This window comes from Euprymna scolopes, chromosome 31 (assembly GCF_053919585.1).
Source record: "Euprymna scolopes isolate OS-2025 chromosome 31, ASM5391958v1, whole genome shotgun sequence".
In the NCBI taxonomy this organism is placed as follows: domain Eukaryota; kingdom Metazoa; phylum Mollusca; class Cephalopoda; order Sepiida; family Sepiolidae; genus Euprymna; species Euprymna scolopes.
In genome coordinates this window covers 67857170-67881095 of record NC_136512.1, presented here as the reverse complement: position 1 = coordinate 67881095, position 23926 = coordinate 67857170, and the positions used below count along the sequence as shown (strand labels likewise).

The window sequence follows — 23926 nt, the reverse complement described above, 5'->3', positions numbered from 1 at the left end:
TATTCGATTGATAGTAAAAAAAAAAAAATAACTATAAAAACAAGTTGTTTTGCACAACGTATGAATCAAATTTACGAAAAGTGTTCACATAATTTTATTAAAATATAGATTAAGCATTAAGCCCTAAACAATATAAAAAAAAAACTGACTTAGAAAACAGAGGTTCGACTGTTTTTCATTTTTGTTGTTGATGCAGAAAACATGAAAAACAAGTATCAAAATTTTAAAAATGTTTTTTTTTTTTTTTTTTTTTTTTTGTAAAAGACATTTTTTATTCTTATCCAATGAAATCATGTCTTTCTCACGTTAACCGAAAAAAGGGGCGTATCACGTGACCCTCTGTCGAGTATAAAAAGTGGAAACTGCGCTTCGTTTTCTCACTGTCTGAGCGACACGTCTCACTTTACGATACATTAAATCCGCGTGAGCACGTCTTCAGTTGCCGCTTCTTTCTCTTTCGATTAAATAACTCCTTTACAAACTCCCATTTTTATAACACATCCAATCTTAAATCATGGTAAGTGCATTAATTGTTTACTTTTTTCTTTACCGGTTTGACATTACTATATTTAGGTCAGACGGCGTGAATGTGATAGCATGTGGAAGTAGCCTTTTTTTCTTTTTCCATGTGTGTACAAGTCTATTGCTTTCTTTTCTACAATAGGGATGCGGTTGACAATTTCTTTTCAAGTTAGTCGGAAACTATACTTTAGTATTTCAGCAAAATTTTTATTTAAAGTACTTCGGCAGATCGTGCTGAAATATTTTTCACATGGATAATGTAGAAGTATTAACAATTCTGTACTTTCATATAATTTTAGGAAAATTCTATAAAACTTGACGTGGAAATTTTTTTTTTTTTTTTTTTTTAGGGGGGGGGGGACAAAACATTGTTGGCGTTCTTTATGTATACCAAAATGTTGGAAGAAAAATTAACTAAAAATAATCAATAAACATCAATCACTTAACCAGAATGGCTGACTTGATTTACTGTCGACTTTAAAATTTCCTGACTTTAATCAAAGACTTATTACCCTCTAAATCAAAACTTAGTTTTTGCACGCGCACCTGTCATATTTTGTTTGAAATATTTCTCTTTCCCGTTTTATTGTATTGGTTTCCACTTTTGCTTCCCGTTTATGCACTTGTATATTTTTGCAAGTCTATTTATTGGTCTAAAAAAAAAGCCTCATTTTAAGAATTTAGGGTTACACATAAATTTGATTTCCTTTATCTTGTCAGATTCTTGATTTTTAGTTTAGCAAGTATCCTGATCGAAAGTCAATTCTTTTAAGAATGACAACTGTCAGTTATGGCGAATTTTATTTCTCGTTAAATACCAACTTCTAGTAGTTGGTCTTCTCCAGATCTGTTCACCCCCCCCCCGACATTCTCACGGGTTCTCTTCCATAATTAAACCTCCATCTTCACATTCTACCAGATCTCGTGTTTCAGGCGAAAAATTGGTTAGAAATTAAAGTTTTCGTATTTGTCCCTTAATTAATAAAATGTTAGAACTAATTTCTTTCTCTACTTCACTTATTTCTAGAGTTTTTTTTTTTTTTTTTTTTTTTTTTTTTTTTAAGGGTGGAGCTTTCGAATAGTTGCCGCTTCGGGGTTTAAAAAAAAATGGCAGATTACTCACCGATTATCAGATTTTACTTCATGATCATACATTGAAATAGCTATTTTACAGCCAGTTTAACTGAAACCTTTATGTTTACGAGGGCAAAGTTAGACCCCATTTTTAATAGGCACTCTAATTTGGAACAATAAAATCTGTCTAGGACTTGTTCACTAATGGGACACAATAGACTGAAGTGGAGCTTCAGCACAGCTACTTCACTTTGTTCTTAGCTATGTTAATTTCCATTCTAATTTTATAGAACTTAGGGATCTCTGTAACCATTATTTATTGCGTAATGGCCTTATTTTAATTTACTCTTGCTCTATGGTATGTGTGTAATATTCGTCTTGCGATGCGCCTTTATGCCGAAACCTTACTCCTTTAAGTTCTCTAGGATATCTGGCCATATTGAACTTTTCAGCTTTAAGAACTCTCATAGAAATGGAATATCTTAACCAATTTAGTTTTATAACAAATTAAATTAATAAACAACCACTCTCGTAATTTTTAAAACCTTGCCGTAAAACTGAAGATTTTTAAAGCAACTATTTTGGAGCTAAAAAGTTCAAGATAATTACCCCCCCCCCCCTAGGAATTTTTACGCATAATGCTTTTCTACTGCTTTTAAGCAAATTAATAGAACCTTTTTCCCCCGGCTATAAAACGAGATGTCACCATATGTAAAACAAAACTTTGACTTCAAGTTTTCCATGATCGGTTGCTCAAATTTATAAACCTTTTTTGGTATTATTATACAAACACCGTGACAGGGTTAGGGTTTAGGGTTGGGGTTAGGGTTAATTCGCTGTCACGGTGTTCGTATAGTTTTACCCCTTTTTTAAATTTTTTTTTTTCTTTACTGGAAAAAGAGAAAAAAAACAGAAGTAACTCCATACTAAAACTTATTCTTTGCCTTTCAATCAACGACCAGTATTTCGGCATAAAAGGGCAATTATATTTTTGGCGCAAAATATTCTCCAACTGTGTGCAAGTCTTCATCAGTTAGCGTTGTCAGCATCCTCATCTTCTCTCTCCCCCTGCCTTTTCTTGCATGCCGGCTGCATTTGCATTTATGAAGATGAAGGAATAATAATCATCCTGGCGTAGATGAGGGAGGTGTAGGTTTGTTGAATGGTTATATTTTTGTCTGATACAAATTTAGATAATTCGGTTTGTACAGAGGTACGAAAAAGTTGTCAAAACAAATATAGCAAATACAGGCAAGATAAGTTACTTTCTACCCAGCTGGATATGGTTTTAGTGTTTTTTTATTGAATATTAAAAAAATTCGGTTCGTAAAACGTTATGTTGAACGGCGTTCAACTTGAACGCTGCCAGAGAACAAAAGATGACTTTGAAGTCTCGATAATCACTTCAAAATAAATAAAACAATGGTAGTAGAAATCCACCCACTGCCACGCGCCACGGTAACATTTTTGGTAGATTCCTACCACCATTTTGTTTTCTTATTTTGAAAATGATTATCGAGAATCAGACACCTTTTTGTTCTCCGACAGCGTTCAACATCACTAGTTTTTCGAACCGAATAAACCTTTACATTAAATAAAAAATACTCAAAACGTATTAGGTAGAAAAGTAACTTATTTTGACTACTTATTCGTACCTGCGTTGTAATAGAAACCCGATAATTCCAAAATGGACACGTTGAAAAATATTTTTCCAAAAACTCGCAACTTCATATCTGAAATTCTTGTAATAAAACAATTAACAAATTTTCATCAGATTTCTTTGATCAAAAATACTTGCGGGGCATTTCATAATTTGAATTCTTGTACAACAGTATAAGAATTAAAATTGCCTGTAAGGCACTGCGAAGGCACACCAACTAGAAAAATATACTTATGTTAATGAAGAGAAAATGTATTTTGTTTTAATTGTACAATATCTCTTATGAGTCATTACAATTATTGTAGTGCAGACCATCTTTCAATTTTGCGCGCTATAATTTAGTGGCGCCGTTGAAATTCACTTTTTTGCGAGTTGTCGAATCTTATCCCCCCACCCCACTGTAATTTTATTTTGGTATTATTATACAAACACCGTGACAGGGTTAGGGGTTAGGGTTAGGGTTAGGGGTAGGGTTAATTCGCTGTCACGGTGTTTGTATAGTTTTACCTTTATTTTTTTGTATGAAATTCTGCGGTTTACATTCCTTAAGATTTCAAAGTTCAATTTTACTGAATCTTTATTCAAATACAGAATGGTTGAAGCCCCCCTCCCATTCACCATGATCTTTCCGTAAACTGCAGAAGTAGCATATTTTTTTTCTTTGTAAAAATGGTTATTTCGCTCTGTTCCATTTTGGGTAGTAAAATCCAGACTTAGTATTCAATCGCACAAAAAAATTTATAGCATGTTGAAAATGTCAACGGTGTATGTTCCTCAAATGTGAGCGTTTACTGCCCCCCCCCCCTAATTATTGGACCACACCTAATATTTTGTAGTATCAGAATGTTAGTGAATGAATGTCTGAACAAACTGCTTTTGACTTTTTTTTACTGATTCATCAAATGTCGGAAATATCTTTAGTTCGCACATCAAAGCAATATTTTTATTTTACATTTTAAAAAAATCATGAATCTAAAAATGTTTCTTTATTGAGTATTACTAGCTTTATGAACCCGGCGTTGCTGCCCAGGTGGATGACTTGGAAACTCTATTTTAATAAGCAAACAATATCGTAATATAACTATTGTGTGGGCATTAAATTAATCGAGCCAAATGCAAGATTGGGGTTTGTTTTACTATACACATAGATTCGAGAAAGTTGTCAATGTTATCAAAGGCAAGATAAGTTAATCTTCTACCTCTAACCGGATATGTTTTTAGTGTTTTTATTTAATGTAACATGTTTATTCAGCTTGAAAAACACTGTTTACCGATGTATTTGAAAATTAAAAATGGCGCCCGACTATCTCTTTGACACAGTAAGTTTGGGAAAAGGAGCTAAAAAATAAAATATTAGACAAAATACTGTTAGAAATTCGCTCAATATGTTGCCGTGACATATTCGGTGGGTTTTAACACTTTTGTCTAGTTTTTATCTTTAATCCCTTTCCCCAAACTTGTGTCAAAGAGTCGGGCGGGCGCCATTTTTAATTTTCAAATACATCGATAAACATTGTAGGTTTTAGAGCTGAATAAACCTGTTACATTAAATAAAAATACTAAACATTCAGTTAGATAGAAAAGTAACTTATCTTACCTTTGATAACATTTGTTATATATTTGTTTCCGATAATTTTTTTTTTTTTTTTTTTTTTTTTTTTTTTTTTTCGGATCTGTATAGTAAAACAAACCCCAGATTGTTTTTCAATGACATAACCAAAGATTACTTAAAAACTCATTAGTATTTTATTTTATTTTTTTATACGACCTGCCCGAGCCGAGCGTAGTATAAACACCCTCTTAACAAATGTTAAGAACGGCTTTCGAGGTGGGGGGGGGGTGTTCCGAAAGCCGTTCTTAACATGGGCAGGTTAGTGTTTACGCTGGGGCAGTGGGGTGGGGCACGTCACAAAAATTTAGCAACCCATTTTTAACATGGGAGTGCTCTTTCTTTATATTGCTTTCATATCACAATTTTGAAGATCTAGTAAAATAATTGAATAACTTGAATCCTACCCGAAGAATTAAAAACCCGTATTTTTAACTCCACCCATTATCGATTAATGCCAATATCAATATACAAAGTTCCTTTTACATTTTTCACCTAAGTTTTAAAAATATTTTAATTCCTGAAAAATACTGTTGCTTTCTAATGTTTTACGCTATTTCTGTTAATTTTTATGAATCATTTATAAGCCCCCCCCCCAATTTTTTTTTTTTTATTAGGAAAAAACATCGTTAACAGATCTAGTTTTAAAATTGTCTTGATAATAACCGTATGAAACCTCACAACTATTTTTTTTTTTTTTTTACCTCTGCTGAGCACATGAGGGCGGATGGAAATAGACCTACGTCTTAGTAAATAGGAGGGGAAGATTGCTATCGTTGTTTTAAGTAAAAAGTGTGTCGGAATCAAGATTAACATTATCAGATGTGTTAAAAAAAAATGGCATCTATCAAGGAAAATAAGCGGCATGGATGAGGCGGGTGTTATCTTGCCGGCATTTTGCCTTTTCCCTGGTCGGTCGTTGCTCGGTTTGTGTTCATTCCTCCTGGGAATGTCGTCGTCAGTTGTTCAAGGGAATATAGATAGAAAAACGCGATTGTGACTGCCACTAAAAAAAAAAAAAAAAAAAAAAAAAAAATGGAAACAAAATAAGGTTCTTTCCCTACTGCAGAAGACCCGGCCAGGCATTAATATCTGCTCGCTACATGGGGGGGGGGGGGGGACTACATTAAATGACCCCCCCCCTCTCTCTCTCTTTCTGTAGAGAACGAACGCAAGGCAGCGATCTCTTAGCTCAGAATTTTCTGTCAATGTACGCTCCCTCCAAAGGAAAAATTCACAACTTGAAATTTTATATCCGAACTTTCATTTGGGAGATAAGTTTTGTGGGATTTAAATTGAATAAATTTTGATTTACAAAGAAAAAAATTAGCACTTGAATGTAATTTTTTTTTTCCTCCTGCAAGCAATAAATTTGAAAATTTAAAGTTCCCAGTGAGAAGTAAAAAAAATACAAATTCTCTTAAAATTCTAATTTGAATAAAATAAATTCAGGGCGCTTCTACACTATTGGGGCGAAATTTCGGAAATCGTAATACTGAATTTCAGTAACATGAAAACAATATCTACGTATTCCTGGTATTTTTAAAATGATTATATTCGAAAATCGATAAAGTAGAAAATTATTAGTAAAACGGTGTTCGGAGGGGGGGGGAATGATGGATGGACTTAGTCATTTCTTGTTTTGTATGGTGCAGAAAACTCAAATTTACATATGTTAAGGCCTAAAACTGCATCGTTTGTTCACTTTCACTAGGATTTGATGTCCCCTGTTAGGGCTAAATGGGGAGGGCATAAAACTTCTTTTTTTTTTTTTTTTTTTTTTTTTTATGCCTCGTTCATTGTGCACTCATGAGGGACCATGCTTCAGTTGCTTCACTTTTTTTTTTTTTTTACTTGGAAAATAAAGTAACTTTATTCCTGTGTTTGGAGAATGCTGTACATATTTAATACCATTTTAATAAAAACCCCAACCTTTCTATTTCAGCGTGAGTGTATCAGTATCCACGTCGGTCAGGCTGGTGTCCAGATTGGTAACGCCTGTTGGGAGTTGTATTGCCTGGAACATGGCATCCAGCCCAATGGCCAAATGCCGTCCGATAAGACTACTGGCGGTAGTGATGATTCCTTCAATACTTTCTTCAGTGAAACTGGTTCCGGAAAACATGTACCCCGGGCTGTTTTTGTAGACTTGGAGCCCACCGTTATAGGTGTGTATCAAACTTTTTTCTTTCACTACCATTTTTTAACTATCGCAAACCTGTAGTCAAGCTGATTATGTGACTAATGCAAAGAGGAAGAACTGGCCACATGCATATTCTGCATGAAGAGGTTGAATAATCACAGAAGCTTGTGGCATTTTTTTTTTTTTTTTTTGTATAAGCAATTAATAGTAAAAAAAAAAAAAAAAAAAATGTATGACAGGTGTAACTTTAAAAAGTAAATTCATGAATCGTCATGGTAAAAACTTAGCTCAATTTTGTTGGCATTGGTATCCAATTTTTTCTATAATCGAATACTTACAGGTGTCCAACTGGTTTCAAAGTTGGCATCACTACCAACGTGGCGTAAGTGTAAGTGGTCCTATAGAACTGAAATCTTTGGCTTGGATTGCTTCAGAAATTGATTTCCATGCCTCTGTTACGATCTTTTGTAAATTTTATTGGTAGTAATGGATCAAAGGACACTTTTGAATCTAATACAAAATAAATGCGCCCCCCCCCCCCACACACACTGTGGGGGTGGGTACCACAGAATCATGTCTTTAGATGCGATATTGTTTCGGTTCTTAAACTTTGTCAAGAATAGCATTTCAAAGTTGGATATTGATGAGCAAAAATAAGACTTGATTAAAGTAAAGGAGTGTCATTTATCCTGCACCTTAACATACTAGTTGATCTAAGCTTTCTAGTTCGCCTTCCCAATTTTGTTTTATATAAGGGTGAGTCACGGAAACTTTTTTTTTTTTTTTTTTTTAACAACAAACTAAACGGTATCTTACACGGGGTTTAAAAACTACCTTCCTCATTCCCGTATGCCTTACTCAAGGAGAGCAAAGAGCACTCTAAAAATATCCGTATGTCTGTATATCCATATCTAACTCTGTTAAATGAACTGAAACTAAATATTGAATTCAGTCTATGCTTTGCTTATTTCCTTTTCTACTTATATGAAATTTTAAATTGACCTTCACATAAAAATGATGTAAAACTTCAAAATTATTTTTATTTTTTTTTTTTAATAATAAAAAAAAAAAAATCACGCAATCTTTTCAAAGATTTAAATTAAGCATACCTTGGAACATTGCACATCTTTTCAGATGGATTTGGTTAGGATTAAGCAAATTTTGGGACTCTAAACTTGGACATTGAAAGTTCTTTGCAACACCCAACAATGGTAATGAAGCCTTGTAACCCTTTTAAAGATTAAAATAACTCATAAAAATTATGGGTAGCCCTGGAAATTATTTTATAAGCTTTTTAACTATAGCATTAAGGGTTCAAGCACCTAACCCCCCCCCCCCCAAAAAAAAAAACTTGAATTTACTAATTGAGATATTTATTAATGAAATGTGAGCAATTGTGTGGTATAGTTAATGGCCAAGAAATTGAAAACTATATATTAATACAAATTACACAAAATGCCATAGATTTTAATTGACTTGTATAATTTAAGTGAAAACAGATTGTATTTTGGTATGTTAATACTTTAACTTAGCCAAACAGGAAGGTAGCAGTCTATTTTGTTTGGAGATTGTCACTAATTTATATATAGTGACTGACCAGTAGATGGGTCGGCTATATTCCCGCTGTATTTGAAAGATCTCTACAAACTTAAAATAGTTGAAAAATTTTTAAACGATCTTCACCAACTCTTGTTGGGATGAAGTTTTTTTTTTGTGTTGCCTCCTGAGGGGCCTAGTTTTTAATGTCTGCACTTGCTGTGATGGGAAGGTTAATAGTGAGATAAGAGAATATTCTGAGGCAAATATTAAACACTTTCATATTTTGACTAGCAAATTCTGTTGTTAAAGTATCCCCCCCCCCCTCTTTAAAAGAAGTTTCCTGGTTTTGCATTTAACATTGTAATTCTTTGAGCTACATTAGTTTCATTTACTGGTTTGACAAGCTACTGAAAGTGGAATATCTGTAACAAATTGTTTGTGACCTACTTAACTCTACCGTTCTGTCCGATGTATACTTGTATTGTCTGTTTCTACTCTAAGCTTGTAGAACAGCTGAGTATCGCTAACTGACAAGACATTATCAAGATCTTTGACAGGGAGTTTGGTATCTCTGTTTAAGTTGATGGTCACACCAGCTATTTGAATGTTTTAATAACAATACATGAAAGTAATATCTTGGTCAACTGTCAAACAAGTTATGTATCCACCACTAATTGTAAATAACAGCAAAAGTTTTAAAAACTTACATGGATAGCTTAAAATTTTGCAAGACTTCTTTTACATGAGAAGATTCTTGGTTAATAACTATTGTTACATGCTATGCTTACATTCTTGTCTTGGTGTAAAGAAATTTGGGTATCGGGCGTTCTTTAAAAAAATAAAAAAATAAAAAAAAAAAATAAAGGGGGGACAGGGTTTAATGACAACTTAAATGAAGAAAAAAAAATACACTAGTTAAAACTAATTTTACTTAGGCCACTTTTTGGTGGCTACTTATTTGAACTTTCAGGATTTTCTGAACGTTCACTTCAAGCCATGGCAGAAAAGCTTGTATGACAAATGTTTTAGATTAAAAAAAAAAAAAAAAAAAAAAAAATGAATAAATAAAATAAATGAAATTAAAAAAAAAAAAAAATAAATAAATAAAATCCTTTTTTTTTTTTTATAATTTCAGATGAGGTCCGTACTACTGCTTACAGCAACCTATTCCACCCCGAGCAGCTGATCACTGGCAAGGAAGATGCTGCCAACAACTATGCCAGGGGTCACTACACAATTGGCAAGGAAATTGTGGATCTGGTCTTGGACAGAATCCGAAAACTCGCTGACCAATGTACTGGATTGCAAGGTTTCCTTATTTTCCACAGTTTTGGTGGTGGCACTGGCTCCGGTTTCACATCTCTCCTCATGGAACGACTTAGTGTTGACTATGGCAAAAAATCCAAACTTGAATTTGCTATTTATCCTGCCCCACAAGTTGCCACTGCTGTCGTTGAACCCTACAACTCTATCCTTACTACACACACAACTCTCGAGCATTCCGACTGTGCTTTCATGGTCGATAATGAAGCCATCTATGACATCTGCCGCAGAAATTTGGACATCGAACATCCGTCATACACCAACTTGAACCGCCTAATTGCTCAGGTAGTGAGTTCGATCACCGCATCTCTTCGTTTCGATGGTGCCCTTAATGTTGATCTGACTGAGTTTCAGACCAACTTGGTACCCTACCCGAGGATCCACTTCCCATTGGCTACCTACTCGCCGATCATTTCGGCTGAGAAAGCCTATCACGAACAGCTCAATGTTGCAGAGATCACCAATGCCTGCTTTGAGCCATACAATCAGATGGTGAAGTGTGACCCTCGCCAAGGCAAATACATGGCCTGCTGTATGTTATATCGCGGTGATGTTGTTCCCAAAGATGTCAATGCTGCTATTGCTACCATTAAGACGAAACGCAGCATCCAGTTTGTGGACTGGTGTCCCACTGGTTTCAAAGTTGGCATCAATTACCAACCTCCTACCAATATCCCCGGTGGGGATCTGGCCAATGTTCAACGTGCCGTCTGCATGTTGAGCAACACCACGGCCATTGCTGAAGCTTGGGCGCGGCTTGACCATAAGTTTGATTTGATGTATGCTAAACGTGCGTTTGTCCACTGGTATGTGGGAGAGGGCATGGAAGAAGGCGAGTTTTCTGAAGCTCGTGAAGATTTGGCAGCACTCGAGAAGGATTATGAAGAGGTCGGTATCGACTCTATTGAGGCTGAGGAAGAAGAAGGCGAAGAATACTAAACACATTTCTACTGCTGAAAGTTTCATTCACAAATGAAGATTGAAAAAAAAAAAAAGGAATTTTACTCTTTTTCTGAAGGAATAAAATATTTCACCCAAATATGGTCGTTTGTTATTGTTGAAGGTTTTTTTTTTTTTTTTTTTTTTATACAAAGATTTTGATTGTCCAAAATTCAAGCTAATTTTTAAAACATTTTAAAGTACAGAATCTTTATGATGTACCATCATGGAATGAAAATATTTCAGAAATCATGTAACATTAACAATTTTTTTTACTTTAATAGTTTTCTTAGATTATTTTTCAGCTATACCAACATGCAGAAACTTCAATATAATTTGAACAAGTTGCATAACTTCCCATTGTCTGACAATTTGAGGTGAAGAAAAAGTTGGCTTATATTTAGATTCTTAATTGTTCTTCAATCTTTCAAACATTCTTGCTTTGTGCCTTAGACATGAATTCCTAGATGTCTATAATTACATTTACATACAGATTGCTATAGGGTTACAAAAATTAAACCTGACTCTTTGCTAAGAGCAGGTGCAATAAGCAGAATCAGATGTACAAAAGCATAGTTGTGGCATTTGTTTCCAGACTTTTTTGTTTTGTACAGGCGTTTAAAATTGACTTAAATTCAGTATGTTAATGCTATACGTCTTATGATAATTAAGATGCTGTAAAGATTCCAAGGTAAACAAAAAAAATACTGACCTGAAGATGTGATGTTACATCAGTTGGAAGGTGAAAATAGTTTTGACTCCTTTTCATTAGCTAATAAACCAAGTGGAAGGGTTTCACTATTTCCCTGAGAGTGAGTTGTTCCACTTACTCTTGAACTTTTTTTTTTTTTTTTTTTTTTTTTTTCTTACAGCATGGGCATGTAAATCATGCCCTGAGTTCCCACTGATTAGACAGTCAACAAGGAATACTGAGGTTTTTAGGAGTTCAGGAAAAGATTCCGTTGAAGAGGCCAGTACTCTTCAAATCGATGTCAGTGGCATTTCCACCAGGACAATGCACCAGTTCACAACTTCATCTTTGTCACAGACTATTTGATCAAGATGAGCATCAAGACAATTCCTCACCCTCCCTATAGTCCAGACCTTGCCCCCTGTGACTTTTGGTTATTCCCTAAGTTGTTCAAGGAAAACTTTAGAGGCTGTTATGACAATTGAGATGAAAGAGGCTGTGATAAGGGTCATTGACATGCTGCCATGAGGCCTTTCAGAAGTTGTTGGAATGGTACATTGCAGCTGGAGATTACATTGTATGGGATTAGAGTTTCATGTGTGTACTCTCAACAAAAATTCCCATACTAAAAGTCTGGAAACTTATTGAAGGCACCTCATATGATAAATAATCCAGAAAAAGTGTACTCTCTGATATTTCTGAACACTACAATGTGTTCTGGTGGATTTAATTTTGTAATTAAAATTAAAAAAATTGGATTTTTTTTTTTTTTTTTTTTTTTTTTTTCTTACTACCCATGTAAGATACTCTGAACTCTTTATAAACTGGACAAAAAAAAGTAAGATACATGAAAAAAAAAAAAAATTAGGAAACTAGTGATCATACACCTGAAGAATGATGCTGACTAGGAGTACTTATCAGTTGAAGTGTATACCATGAGTTGGGCCTAAGAAGAATGGTAAATATTGGAGATTGTATGGAAGATACAATAAAAGTAGTGAAATATATATAACAAAATATATAGAGGCTAATTACCGCCGCCAAAACAGTAAAGGTTAACCATATGAAGAGCAACAAAACTGGAAAAAAAAAATCTAAGTAAATCAAAATGGGAAGAGAAGCTACATGAACGATTTTTTGAGATTGACCAAAAAATATTGGTGATGGTGGGAGAATGGATTCAAAGCTTTTTCGAAAGAATTTTTTTTTTTTTTTTTTTTTCCAATTTTATTGCACATGGTAGACCGAAATTGTCACCCATTTGACTACTGACTAGGAGCAATGTTGTTTGACTTTGATGCCCTGATAATTTCCAAGAATAGCCTCTTGGGACACAGCCATGGGCTTTTTTCCTTTGCCACTAAAGCAAACAAGTGCCTTTTTTGCCTTCTCTCTTTATTGCTAATTGCCTGAGACGTTCTTACCGTGGAATGCTGACAGGCTGCACAGGCATTTTTTTGCAAAAGAGTGCTCCTCGTCGGGGTTGTTGGCTCTTTATTCCCACTTTCTGACCCTAGTGTCACATTTCTGCTGTTGGAAGGAGATAACTACTGACTTAAGTATAGCACCTAGTACTGAGAAATATTAAAAGAAATGTAGTTTGGATATTATTTGATACTTCCACCCTCTCTACACGCGATTATATAAGGATTATTTAATTATCTAAGACGTCAATTCATTGATAAAGCATCTGTTGCATAGAAGATACCTGAGACTGAAAGTGAAAGAAATTTCATCAACACAGGCTACCATATTTGCATTTCATGACTAAGAGGAGAGAGGTGAGTATGGTGATTGCAATTTCTACGCCATTTATATATCAATGTAAACAACACTTGTACTGAAATTAGATACCCTTATGCAATCAGCATCGAAAAACCAATTGGGGTAACATCTGTTGAAAGAAACGAAGATTTGTGATCGCACCTGTCGATTATGCTTCAATTTGAAATAGTGCTTTTTGTGTGTGTATGTGTGTGTGGACCTTGCTTCTCTATGAGAAGTTTCGTCTGTCCAATTATTGAACTGTAATCATCCAAGCGATGATTAACATTCCTAAGATTCAATTAGTGAAAGGCACGCTTACGGTCCAATTGATAATAACCACTCCTATAAGGTCCAACTGATGATAGGCACTCCTATGATCTAACCTATGATAGGCACGCCAAAGATCCAACTAACACCGTACTCATACGGTCAATATCATTTTTCAGGTGCAGTACTGCAGTGCATTGTGCATGGTCACTAGTTTTCTGGTTCTTTGATCCACATATTTTACTTATTTTATCCAGTTTTTAAAGAGTTTAGAGTATCTTACACGGATAAAACAAAATTTTTAAAATCCAATTTAAAAAATTTGGCGGACCTGAACAAGCTTGTCTCCCCCCCCCCCCATATAAATATTTTTTTTATTTTTATCTTTTTTTTCAAATTGACACTAATCTACAAGATTATCCCCCCCCTCCCCAAAAAAAAAAAATGAAAAAGTCAATATTTAAATATTTGTAGGTGGTGTATGCAATGTTCTTAGTGAATCGACCACTCATTTTTAAATTAACTTAGGCCAAATTTCACGAATTTAGCCTTTTTTTAAGCAGTTTGGCCTTTTTGAATTTCGCTTTCTTCGATTATTTTATATACATATTTATGGTTATTTTCAAGTTTTGTTGCTCAACATTTACAAAGGTTTTGGCCGGACGATTTTTAAAAAATAGTTTTCTCACCCGACATTTACAATCTAATGAATGTACGTTAGAGTACCAACTAAAGATTTACCTTTAAAAAGTTAACTTTAGGGGTATTTAGGTCTGTATTCTGTATTGTTTTCACTCGTTGCCATGTTTGTTTTCGCGTGCCGGTGTTCAATTTTTACCTAAAAACGTCAAGTGGTTCTAAAATGGGTGATTAATTTACTAGAACGTTGGATTAGAAACTGAGCACCCCTACAAATGTTTAAATAATGACCTTTTTTATTTATTTTATGTTATTTATTTATTTTTTTTTTGATAATCTGGTAGACTAGTGTCCATTTGATGATAATCCACTGGAAAAATTGAAAAAAAGAACAAAATAAACAAATATAGAGGGGGAAATTTTAATTACTAAATTAAATTCATCAGAAGAGTAAGGACCTGTGGTGTCACTGAAATAACGCAAAAAGTACTAAGTAAATTTACACTCTTCTGGAGGTTGAAGGTTCAATCTTTATTGCGGGTAATACTAAGAATACAACTGTAAATTACTTAAGACTTCTATCCGCTCACGCTAACCCCATTGATTAAATGGTTGTGTTCAAAATTCTGTACAGATTCCTGAGTTCGACAAGAAGATTCCAAAATTTCATAGGATACACGTGAAGAAGGTTATTGTCCGAAACATTGTGAGTATAACACTGAAGATGAGAATTGTAGTTCGAAGAATAAAATTTTAAAAAATGGCACTTCTACAGAATTAGGACGAGATTTTGTAGTTGATAAATGGAGTTTTCAAATTGTAATAAGTTTTGTTGTCAATTCTAATAAGTTACAATGGTAGCTTCCAAGTTATGTGGTAGATGTATCAGAATTTTTGTAGCAATTTTTGACACCCCTAACACGAAACTGCGAATAAAATATAAAAAAAACTTGTAATTTCTCTTTTAAAAGTGGGTTGTTTATTTTCTTTATGGATTATACTTCCAAAATAAACTATTAAAGTTGTATCAAAAGTAATAGAAATATTTTTTTTTATTTTTTAAAAAACTAATGAATTTTACGAACTCAATATTTTTCAATTTTTAAACTTTAAAAATCTATCAAAATTTTTGTATTGATTCTATTTTTACGATATTTTCAGGGTCAATGTGAAATTTTATGCTCTTTCCAATAAACCGAATATAATATATTAGAGAAACGTTTTTCTTTAAATTCACGCCATCCCCCATTTTCAAGTGTCTATTAAAAAGTAAATAATTAATTTACTCACCAAAGTGTTATATATCACAAATTGAAGAAAAAAGGTCAATAAATAATATATTCCAATAAAAAAATAAAAAAGTAGTGTTTTTTTAGAAATTTACCTGTAAAGTTCGAAGTTTAAAACCTTTTTTTTTTTTAAACCACGTTATTTGTTTTTCTTTTTTTTTTTAATGAAACCTTGGTCCTTGCTCCTTTAATTTAAAAAAAAAATTAGGGCTTGAATTACATTTTTCGAGGAGTTATTAGCTTGGAAAGATGGGGTGGAATTATTCACTATTTTTCACGAAATTTCTGACACACCTAGTTATGCGGTCGTAATTATCTGAATATTACTGAATTATTTAAAAAAAAAAAAAACTTTAATAGTGTTAGCAGGTGAAAAATTGTCGCCATCTTGTTCAAATCAAAACGGAAAATTACCTCCCTTTTGAACTCTCCTGTGTTTTACGATAGTTTTCAGCAAATTCTATTTATTTTCTTTAATAAATAATTTTCTACCTCATCGATTTTCGTAATTTTTGGATACAGTTATCTTAAAGATACGAGGAATACGTACATATCATTGTTTTCATGTGAAATTCTGTATTACGATTTCCGAAATTTCGTCTCAATGGTGCAAATAAGACCCGACCCATTCAGAGAAAAATTATTTTTCCTCTTTTTAAATATTTTCACATTAAAGCAACTCTTATAATTTTTCAAACACCAGTTTAAGGCAAGACGACAAAAAAAAAAAAAAAAAAAAAATTCAGCACTGCCTGCTTACTTAAAACATTCCTATGCCCTCCTCTCCCCCGCGCTTCATCAACTCAACAACAGAAACTGTGATATTTCTGTCTCGTTACGTAACCAAGGGGATTAATAAATAGTACATCTTTAGTCTTTATATTTGGTATAATCTTCATAGGTAGCAGAAAACGGCATCCTGTTTCTTGGAGTGGAATGGAACAACGCAAGCGTATCACGTTTCTTAAGAATATAACAGCAGCAGCAGCGCCTCCTCATTCACAAAAAAAAATGTTGCTCATAAAATTTGATTTTCTTATTTAGAAATAAAACTTGTCTCACGAGTATGTACATCATACAGATTTTTTTTCTTTATTTTGGTTTTTAAATAATTATATATAAAAATAATAATAAAATGCACGAGAGAAAATAATACAGGTAATTAGAAAAAGTAGATTTTCTTGCGTTTGGTAATAGTTATTTGTTGGCTAATTTTTTTTTTTTTTTTTTTTTTCACCGATCTTTTCTTAACTATACTTCCAAAATCGTCTAAATATTTTATATTAACATTCATATAAATACAGACATTTTCATTAATATCGGACAAGAACCTGTTTTTTAACCAAAAAATAAATGTTACCTCTAATTGGAAAAAAAAATAAAACAAAAAAACAAAAAAAATCAATCAGAATTACCAAATGAAAATTTCAATATTTCTTTCCATATATAAAACTCAATGGTTATGTGTGATGTTTGTACGTTTCCTATAAAAAGAAAAATCAGAAACTCTACATAAAATCTAAAAGTGTATGCTTATGTATAATTTAAGGAAAGACAATGGAAGTATTCCCGGATCTCTAAGTGCATCTAGAAATTACCTGAATATTACTGAATTATTGAACAAAACAACTTTAATCGTATTAGCAGGTTAAAAATTGCTGCCATCTTGTTTAAATCAAAACGCAAAATTATTATGGTCCATGAGGCCATAACTCCCTTAAAACTCTAAATATATTTATGAAATTTAAATCATATGTATAAAGTTTTCAGCGAAAAATAAGGGAAGTGGCCCCTAATATCTAAGTGCTCTCCTAACCTATGAATTTATCGGGGCTGAATTTCCTTTAAAACTTCAAATATATCTTATTTTGATGAAATTTGTATCATGTGTATAAACCATTCTCCAGATAAGGAAATGGAAGTGATCTTGAACTTCTTCGTTACTCTCTATGTGCTGTATATCTGTGCCCTCTCCCCTTTCTAAGTGAACTCCCTTAAAACTTCAAATATTTATATGCAACTAGCGGGGAAGGGAGGGAGGCGCCCGGCTTTGCCCGGGTGTAAAATACGCTTAAATATGATATTTTAATTTGTCCAGATTTCGTATATATTATTATAGGGTTGTGATTTCAAAAGTAAAAAAAAAAAGTATTTAGGTACCATCAGCTAGAATCGAAACCAAAACTGTAGCATTCCACGCTGGTGATGTTACGACTGTACCAATGTGACACACATATAAAGTGATTAAAAATTAAAAATTGAAAATAAACTAAGATGAATGTACAAAATGTTTAACGATTTTTTCAATTTTTACAAAAAACAATTTTAACTTGCTAAAGACTAATAAAAGAACGGCCGGTAAAAAAAAATCCAATTATTTGAGGCCCCTAATGCTGCTCTGCGACTTTTAGTTTCAGAGGAGATAGAGTTTGAAAATATGGACAGTCAGACCGACAGACAGACAGACAGACAGACAGACATATAACCGTTTATATATTAGATTTTAATGAAATTCAAACCAGCTGAGAAAGACACTTGTCCAGAAGAAGTTTCTAACATTTCAGCTGCTTCCAACTAAATTAGAGAGCAAAAAAATGAAGAGAGGAACAGACAAAAGAAAGTAATATGGGTTTTTTAGTTCTCTCTCACTGCAAGAACTTAGACACCAGGGTCGGAAAATGGGATTGAAAATTTAGCGCATCTGAAGAGGGAGCATTCTGACCTGCAAAATGTGCCTGGGCAACCCCGTCGGCATTCTCTGATGAGAAATAAACTGACCTCCTTCTCAAAGAGAAAAAGCAAGGCCTGGGAGGGTGGACCTCCTAGAACTGCACAGAAATAAACTCACACTGCAAAAAATCAACAGGGACCGGATCAGGAATGGTCTCATCCCTGTTGATTTTGGGGCCTGAGGATAGAAAGTAATATGGTGTTATAAACATAGCAAAAAATTACACAGTAGTGATCCTCATTTAATCATGAGTGACGCAGCATATTCATGCTAGTTAATTAATAAAAGAATGCGGTTATAGTTAGTTAACGTCTTCTCTAATATACCATGTGGCTGCTACTGGAACCAGTAAAGAGGCAAAATAGTTCCTTCACTATTTTCTCTCACGTCTATATCTTCCTATGTATGTACTCTTATTATGTTTTATTGAAAACAGCATTTTCCAATCTTTATCTTTTTTTATTAAGAATTAATGAAAACAGCATTTTCCAATCTTTATTTATTAAGAATTATTGAAAACAGCATTTTCTAATCTTTATCTTTTTTTATTAAGAATTAATGAAAACAGCTCAAGGGATCAAAAGCATCGGTAGAAAGGGCGATTTCTCAGACAAAAAATATTAAAAAATTGGAAAAAATCGTTGATGATTTCGTGTAGAAATGTTGTTTCTTTGAAGGGGAGGAAGTCAGATAAAAACTTTGATTATGACAGTTTGCAAACCGCGCATCAATATGTTCTTTCGGTTTTAAATAGCTAAATTTTTATATTATAACATCTGTGTTCTTATGGACCCATCGATAAAAGCATTCGATTACTAATGAAAGTTATGCAAGTTCGCTCCCAGCACACATAATTTTTTTCTTCTTTTTTTTTGCTTATAAAACTGGTTTCGCTTCTAGCTGATGGCACCCAAGTCCCGTTTTTTTTTATAAATGGAAAATGTAGATGTTGTCACAATTTTTTTCTTTGTTTTTAATTAAAATATCATATTTAAGTAGATTTCCCCCCTCTCAGCTGTTGCAATATTTTTTTTAACAACTTGGCATCGCTGAGCGACCCCCACCTGTCTATTAAATAAATTTCAAACATCTGTGTGTTTGTTTGTGTGTGCCTTCGTATGTCTGCTAAAAACTTTTTCATCCGCATTATACACACATAAACGTAGTATCGTTAGAAAGGGCGACCTCAAGGAAAAAAATATCGAAAAACTAGAAAAAAATTGTTGATTATTTTGTGTAGAAATATTGTTTTGTCTGAAGCGGGGGGCAGCTAAAATCCTTGCTTTCGACGCAATTTGCAAACCATGCATGCGCTAACTGTTGTTATGCCCATTTTAAATAGCTAAATTTGTGGTATTATAACATCTGTCTTAGGCCCATTGATAAGGCGTTCACTTGCGAACTTGAGTTATGTGAGTGTGCGCATGCGTAGTTTTTTTTATTTTTGGCTTACAAAATTTTGGGTTTAGTTTTGCTTCTGGCACCCAAGTCCTGTTTTTATTTTTTTTATTTTACGACCGGGTAATGCCGTGCCCCCCCCCCATGTTACCAATTTTTTTTTTTTTACGACCAAGCAACGTCGCCCTTCCCCTAGTAATTAATAAATCTTACTATCAGTAAATAAAACGCGCATGAAAATTATACAGGTAATTAGATGAATAGATTTTCTTGCGTTTGGTAACAGTTATTTATTGTTTATTTGTTTTGTTTTTCACTGATTTTTTTTTTTTTTTTTTGTTACTATACTGCACAATCGTCTAAATATTTTATATTAACGTTGATTTATAAATTATTTTCATTAATGTCGGATAATTCTTTCATTTTTTTTTTAGAGGACTATTTTTTCGATCGGAAGTATTCATTTTTTTTTTCTTTTTTTTTTTTACATAAATAAAACACTAAAATAAGTTTTACTTCAGTGAATTCATGCCAGGCTCGGGCGAATGTTCTCACACACTTTCCACTTACAAAAGTGCTGACTCATTGTTAGCTTAACTCTGATATTATCGATTAAGACGGCAACGACTTTCAGAAAAAAAAAAAAAAAAAAAAAAAAAGAGTCAACTTGGGTTAAATTGTAAGTTAGGCAACGTTGAAAAATCTCACTTATTTCCCTTTTTCTTTTTCTTATTTTTTATTTTTTGTCATATTCTATTGCAAAATACGACAAAACTAACAAAAAAAACAACAAAAAAAGAAGGGATAAAGTGAGATTTTGGCGGACACATTTTGAATAAATTTAATTGCATTTAAACGGGTTTGTATTACTGTAGTACTGTACACATAGATTCGAAAAAGTTGTCAACAAACAAATATATAACAAATAAATGTTATCAAAGGCAAGATAAGTTACTTTTCTACCAAACTGGATATGTTTTTAGTATTTTTATTCAATCTAACATGTTTTAAATTTAATATAAAATGAGCATTCATTTCCTGGCCATTTAGTGATAATTTTTTAAATTTTATTTTTAGGCTGCCTGAAAGCTTTTATTGGTAAATTTTGCCATTAAATTTGCCACAAAGAAGTAGGTTTCAACAATGTAATGTTTACTTACTTTCCACTTCAACAATTACTTTTATAAAATGACGACTTTCGGGTATGCTGAAAGCGAATACTGCATTAAAATTTGCCGCAAATAGGTAAAAAAAATATGTGTGTACACAAATGGTCACTACTGATAACATAAGAAATTACATTGCTTAATATCTGGAAAACTACTTGTTTGCGGTATTATCACTAGGTGGCCAGAAAATGGGTGTTCATTTTATGTTAAATTTATATCGAAAAGTGATCCCCACATTTTGAAAATTAATTAAAAAAAATTTTTTTTTTTTTATTACATTTTCACCCCAAACAAAGCACATTGCCACTTTGTTGTAGGGGGCTACTATCAGGGACATAGGCATCAGGGGTACTGTGTAGGGAGTTGGGCAGAAAAATGTCGGTTCACGTTGCACTTGAACTTCTGCATGTCAGTACAGTTGGGGAAACAGGGACCCGGAAGGGAATTCCAAAGTCTAGTTGCTCTGAGGAAGAAACTACTGGAGTAGAAGGCTCTTTTACATCTAGGGATCTCTACTGTGAAGGGGTGGGATTTCATTTATGTCCCCATTCTACTAAAGATTGGAGGTCATCTTTTAGTGTTTCTGCCATTTCCTTAGATATGTGTTCGTCTGTTTTCCTGTCGTGTCTGTTATAGAACGTGATGTCATCAGCATATATACCCATCTCACAGACAATTTTGTCAGGGAGATCATTTATGAATATTAGGAATAACAGCGGTCCAAGGATAGACCCCTGAGGCACTCCCGCATTTATATCATATTGTTTAGATGTACGACCGTCGAGGACAACCCGGATTTTTCTCTTATCTAAGAAGGATCTAATTATGTTATGTATTCTTCCAGTGATACCATATGATCTGATTTTCCTGAGAAAACCTTCATGCCATACCCTGTCAAAAGCCTTAGATATATCTTTTAGATAATTTCTTCATATTATGAAAACTGTTTCTCTGTGACACTTTTAAATGTAATATTCGTTTTCAGCACCCCCGAAAACCTTTAAAAGTCGTCATTGTAAAGGTTTTTTGGGAGGTGATCAAATTTACTTAATTTTCTGTAACTAGTACGTACATCATACAAACTTTTCTTTTATTTATCTTTAATTGCCGACATAAATGTAATTCTGAATTCCAGCTAAATAAATAAAGCATGCCTGGTCCCCCCCCGGTGAGTGCACAGTGAACGAGGCATCAAAAAAAATTTTTTTAAAGTTCAGCATTCCCCCCCCATTTAGCCCCAAAAGTTTCCAGAGGACGTCAAATCCTGGTGAAAATGAACAAACGGTGTAGTTTTAGGCCTTAACATATGTAAATTTGAGTTCTGTACCATGCAAAAAAAGAAATGACTAAATCCATTATTTGCCCCCCCCCATTTAGCCCCGAAAGTCCCCAAGGTCTCAACATATTTAAATTTGAGTTCAGCACCATACAAAACTGTTAAATAGACATACACAGAAAATTTTAGTCAAATATGGTAAAATAGTCCCAAAAATGGAGTGTTTTTATTAGCCCTAAAAGAGCCCCTGGGACACACCCAAGAGTTATTGCAAAGTATAGACAAACAAAATTATATAGAAATCAGTTAGTTACAACTTTTCAGAAAGTTTTATAAAAATCCAAGGCATAATTTTTTTTTTTTTTTAATAAGCACAAAAGTGTCAATTTTAGCCATTTTAACCCAAAAGGTACCCTTAGTGGAGTAACTGGATTTTTCCTGTAAAATCCGTTCTGTTACTTTTTTACTCATATGTTTCATGTTTGTGCAAAATTTCAAAAACTTCCAAGGCATAGTTATTGAGAAAAGTGCGGACAGACGAATGGACGAGGGTGAATTTACAGGTCCATCCTCCTTTTGTTGGGGGAACAAAAAAAAAAAAATAAATAAATAAATAAATGAATAAATAAATAAATACAGAAAAAATATGATATATGTATCCCTCAAGGAACGAAGATGTGATATTTCAAAAATCACATGAATTGATCAAGTAGTTTTATTTTTACCTAAGGAAATCAATTAAGTAAAAAGGGACTGGCCCACATCACTATCTTCAAAAAAAAAAAAAAAGCACACAAGTCCACAATAATTCAAACTTGCGATATCAGCCTTGTAATGATACCAATTTTACATTAATCGCTTTAAATCGTTTAAAAATTATTTTATTTATAAAAATAAAACTACTTGACCAATTTACATGATTTTTGGAATATGACACTTCCCCATCATAACTCATACAAACATCATAAAGATTTTTCTGAATGAAAATAAAATTAGTTTGAATTCTAAATAAGAACCAAATTAAATTAATAACTTCTCATGTTTCTTATATATATAATGGAAAATAGGAATACAAACAATTAGTTGGGAGATAGAAGGGACTCTTTATGCAAAGGCATTTCGAAGCCTAATGCTTCTTACCAGAAGAGTAGAGAAAATGTTAGGTAACATCTTCTCTACTCTTCTGATGAGAAGCATTAGGCTTCGAAATGCCTTGGCATAAAGAGTCCCTTCTGTCCCCCAACTAATTGTTTGTATTCCCTTATTGAATAAATGAACCAATCTATATTTACCAATATATAGTTTTTGTGAATTCATTTACCATTCCTATTGTTCTTCTATATAAGCTCCAATGATACTTGCTGAGCTTTATATTGTCCTGATAAGTCTCCTCTTATAGAATTGAGCTCACTCTTTTCTTCTAAGCTATATATATATATATATATATATATATATATATATATATATATATTTCTGTAGAAATATATTTTCTTATAATATATACCGATCCTTATTTATTATAATATATACCGATCCTTATTTAAGAAGCTCAATGTAATTACATTATATTCTCTCTCTCTCTCTCTCTCTCTCTCTCTCTCTCTCTCTCTCTCTCTCTCTCTATGTATATATATATATGGAAATCGCTCAAGACAAGGCTTGATGTAAGGAGTTAACAAAAGTGAAAACTAATTATTGCAAAGACAGATGCCTATTGACCATAGTCTTGAAAAGACCAAGGCTGTAGGTAGAAGGAAAACAGTGAGCAAGAAGAGAGTTCCACAACCCTGCAGTCCTTGAATAGAAGCAACTGAAATTGGAAGCCGTATTACAATGAGGCAATAAAACAATGAATTGATGGAAACATTTAGTCAAACGAGCTGGAGCAAA

At 33.2% G+C, this 23926-nt stretch overlaps 1 protein-coding gene and 1 long non-coding RNA gene across 3 annotated transcripts in view; one reads left to right on the top strand and one right to left on the bottom strand.

Annotated features, from left to right (window-relative positions):
* Positions 1-23926, bottom strand: part of LOC145255799 (uncharacterized) — a 208110-nt gene that overhangs the window by 126186 nt on the left and 57998 nt on the right. The gene's annotated exons all lie outside the window — the stretch shown is intronic.
* On the top strand, positions 300-10909 carry LOC145255797 (tubulin alpha-3 chain-like). The gene is made up of 3 exons (XM_080114481.1): positions 300-517; positions 6811-7033; positions 9683-10909. The coding sequence occupies exons 1-3, from the start codon at positions 515-517 to the stop codon at positions 10807-10809; spliced, it is 1353 nt and encodes a 450-aa protein (XP_079970607.1). The 5' UTR covers positions 300-514; the 3' UTR covers positions 10810-10909.

Excerpts from the sequence above, each read along its gene's own strand:
- LOC145255797 (XM_080114481.1), top strand. Across the intron at positions 7,034-9,682 it reads CTTGGAGCCCACCGTTATAG|ATGAGGTCCGTACTACTGCT; the intron begins GTGTGTATCAAA and ends TTATAATTTCAG.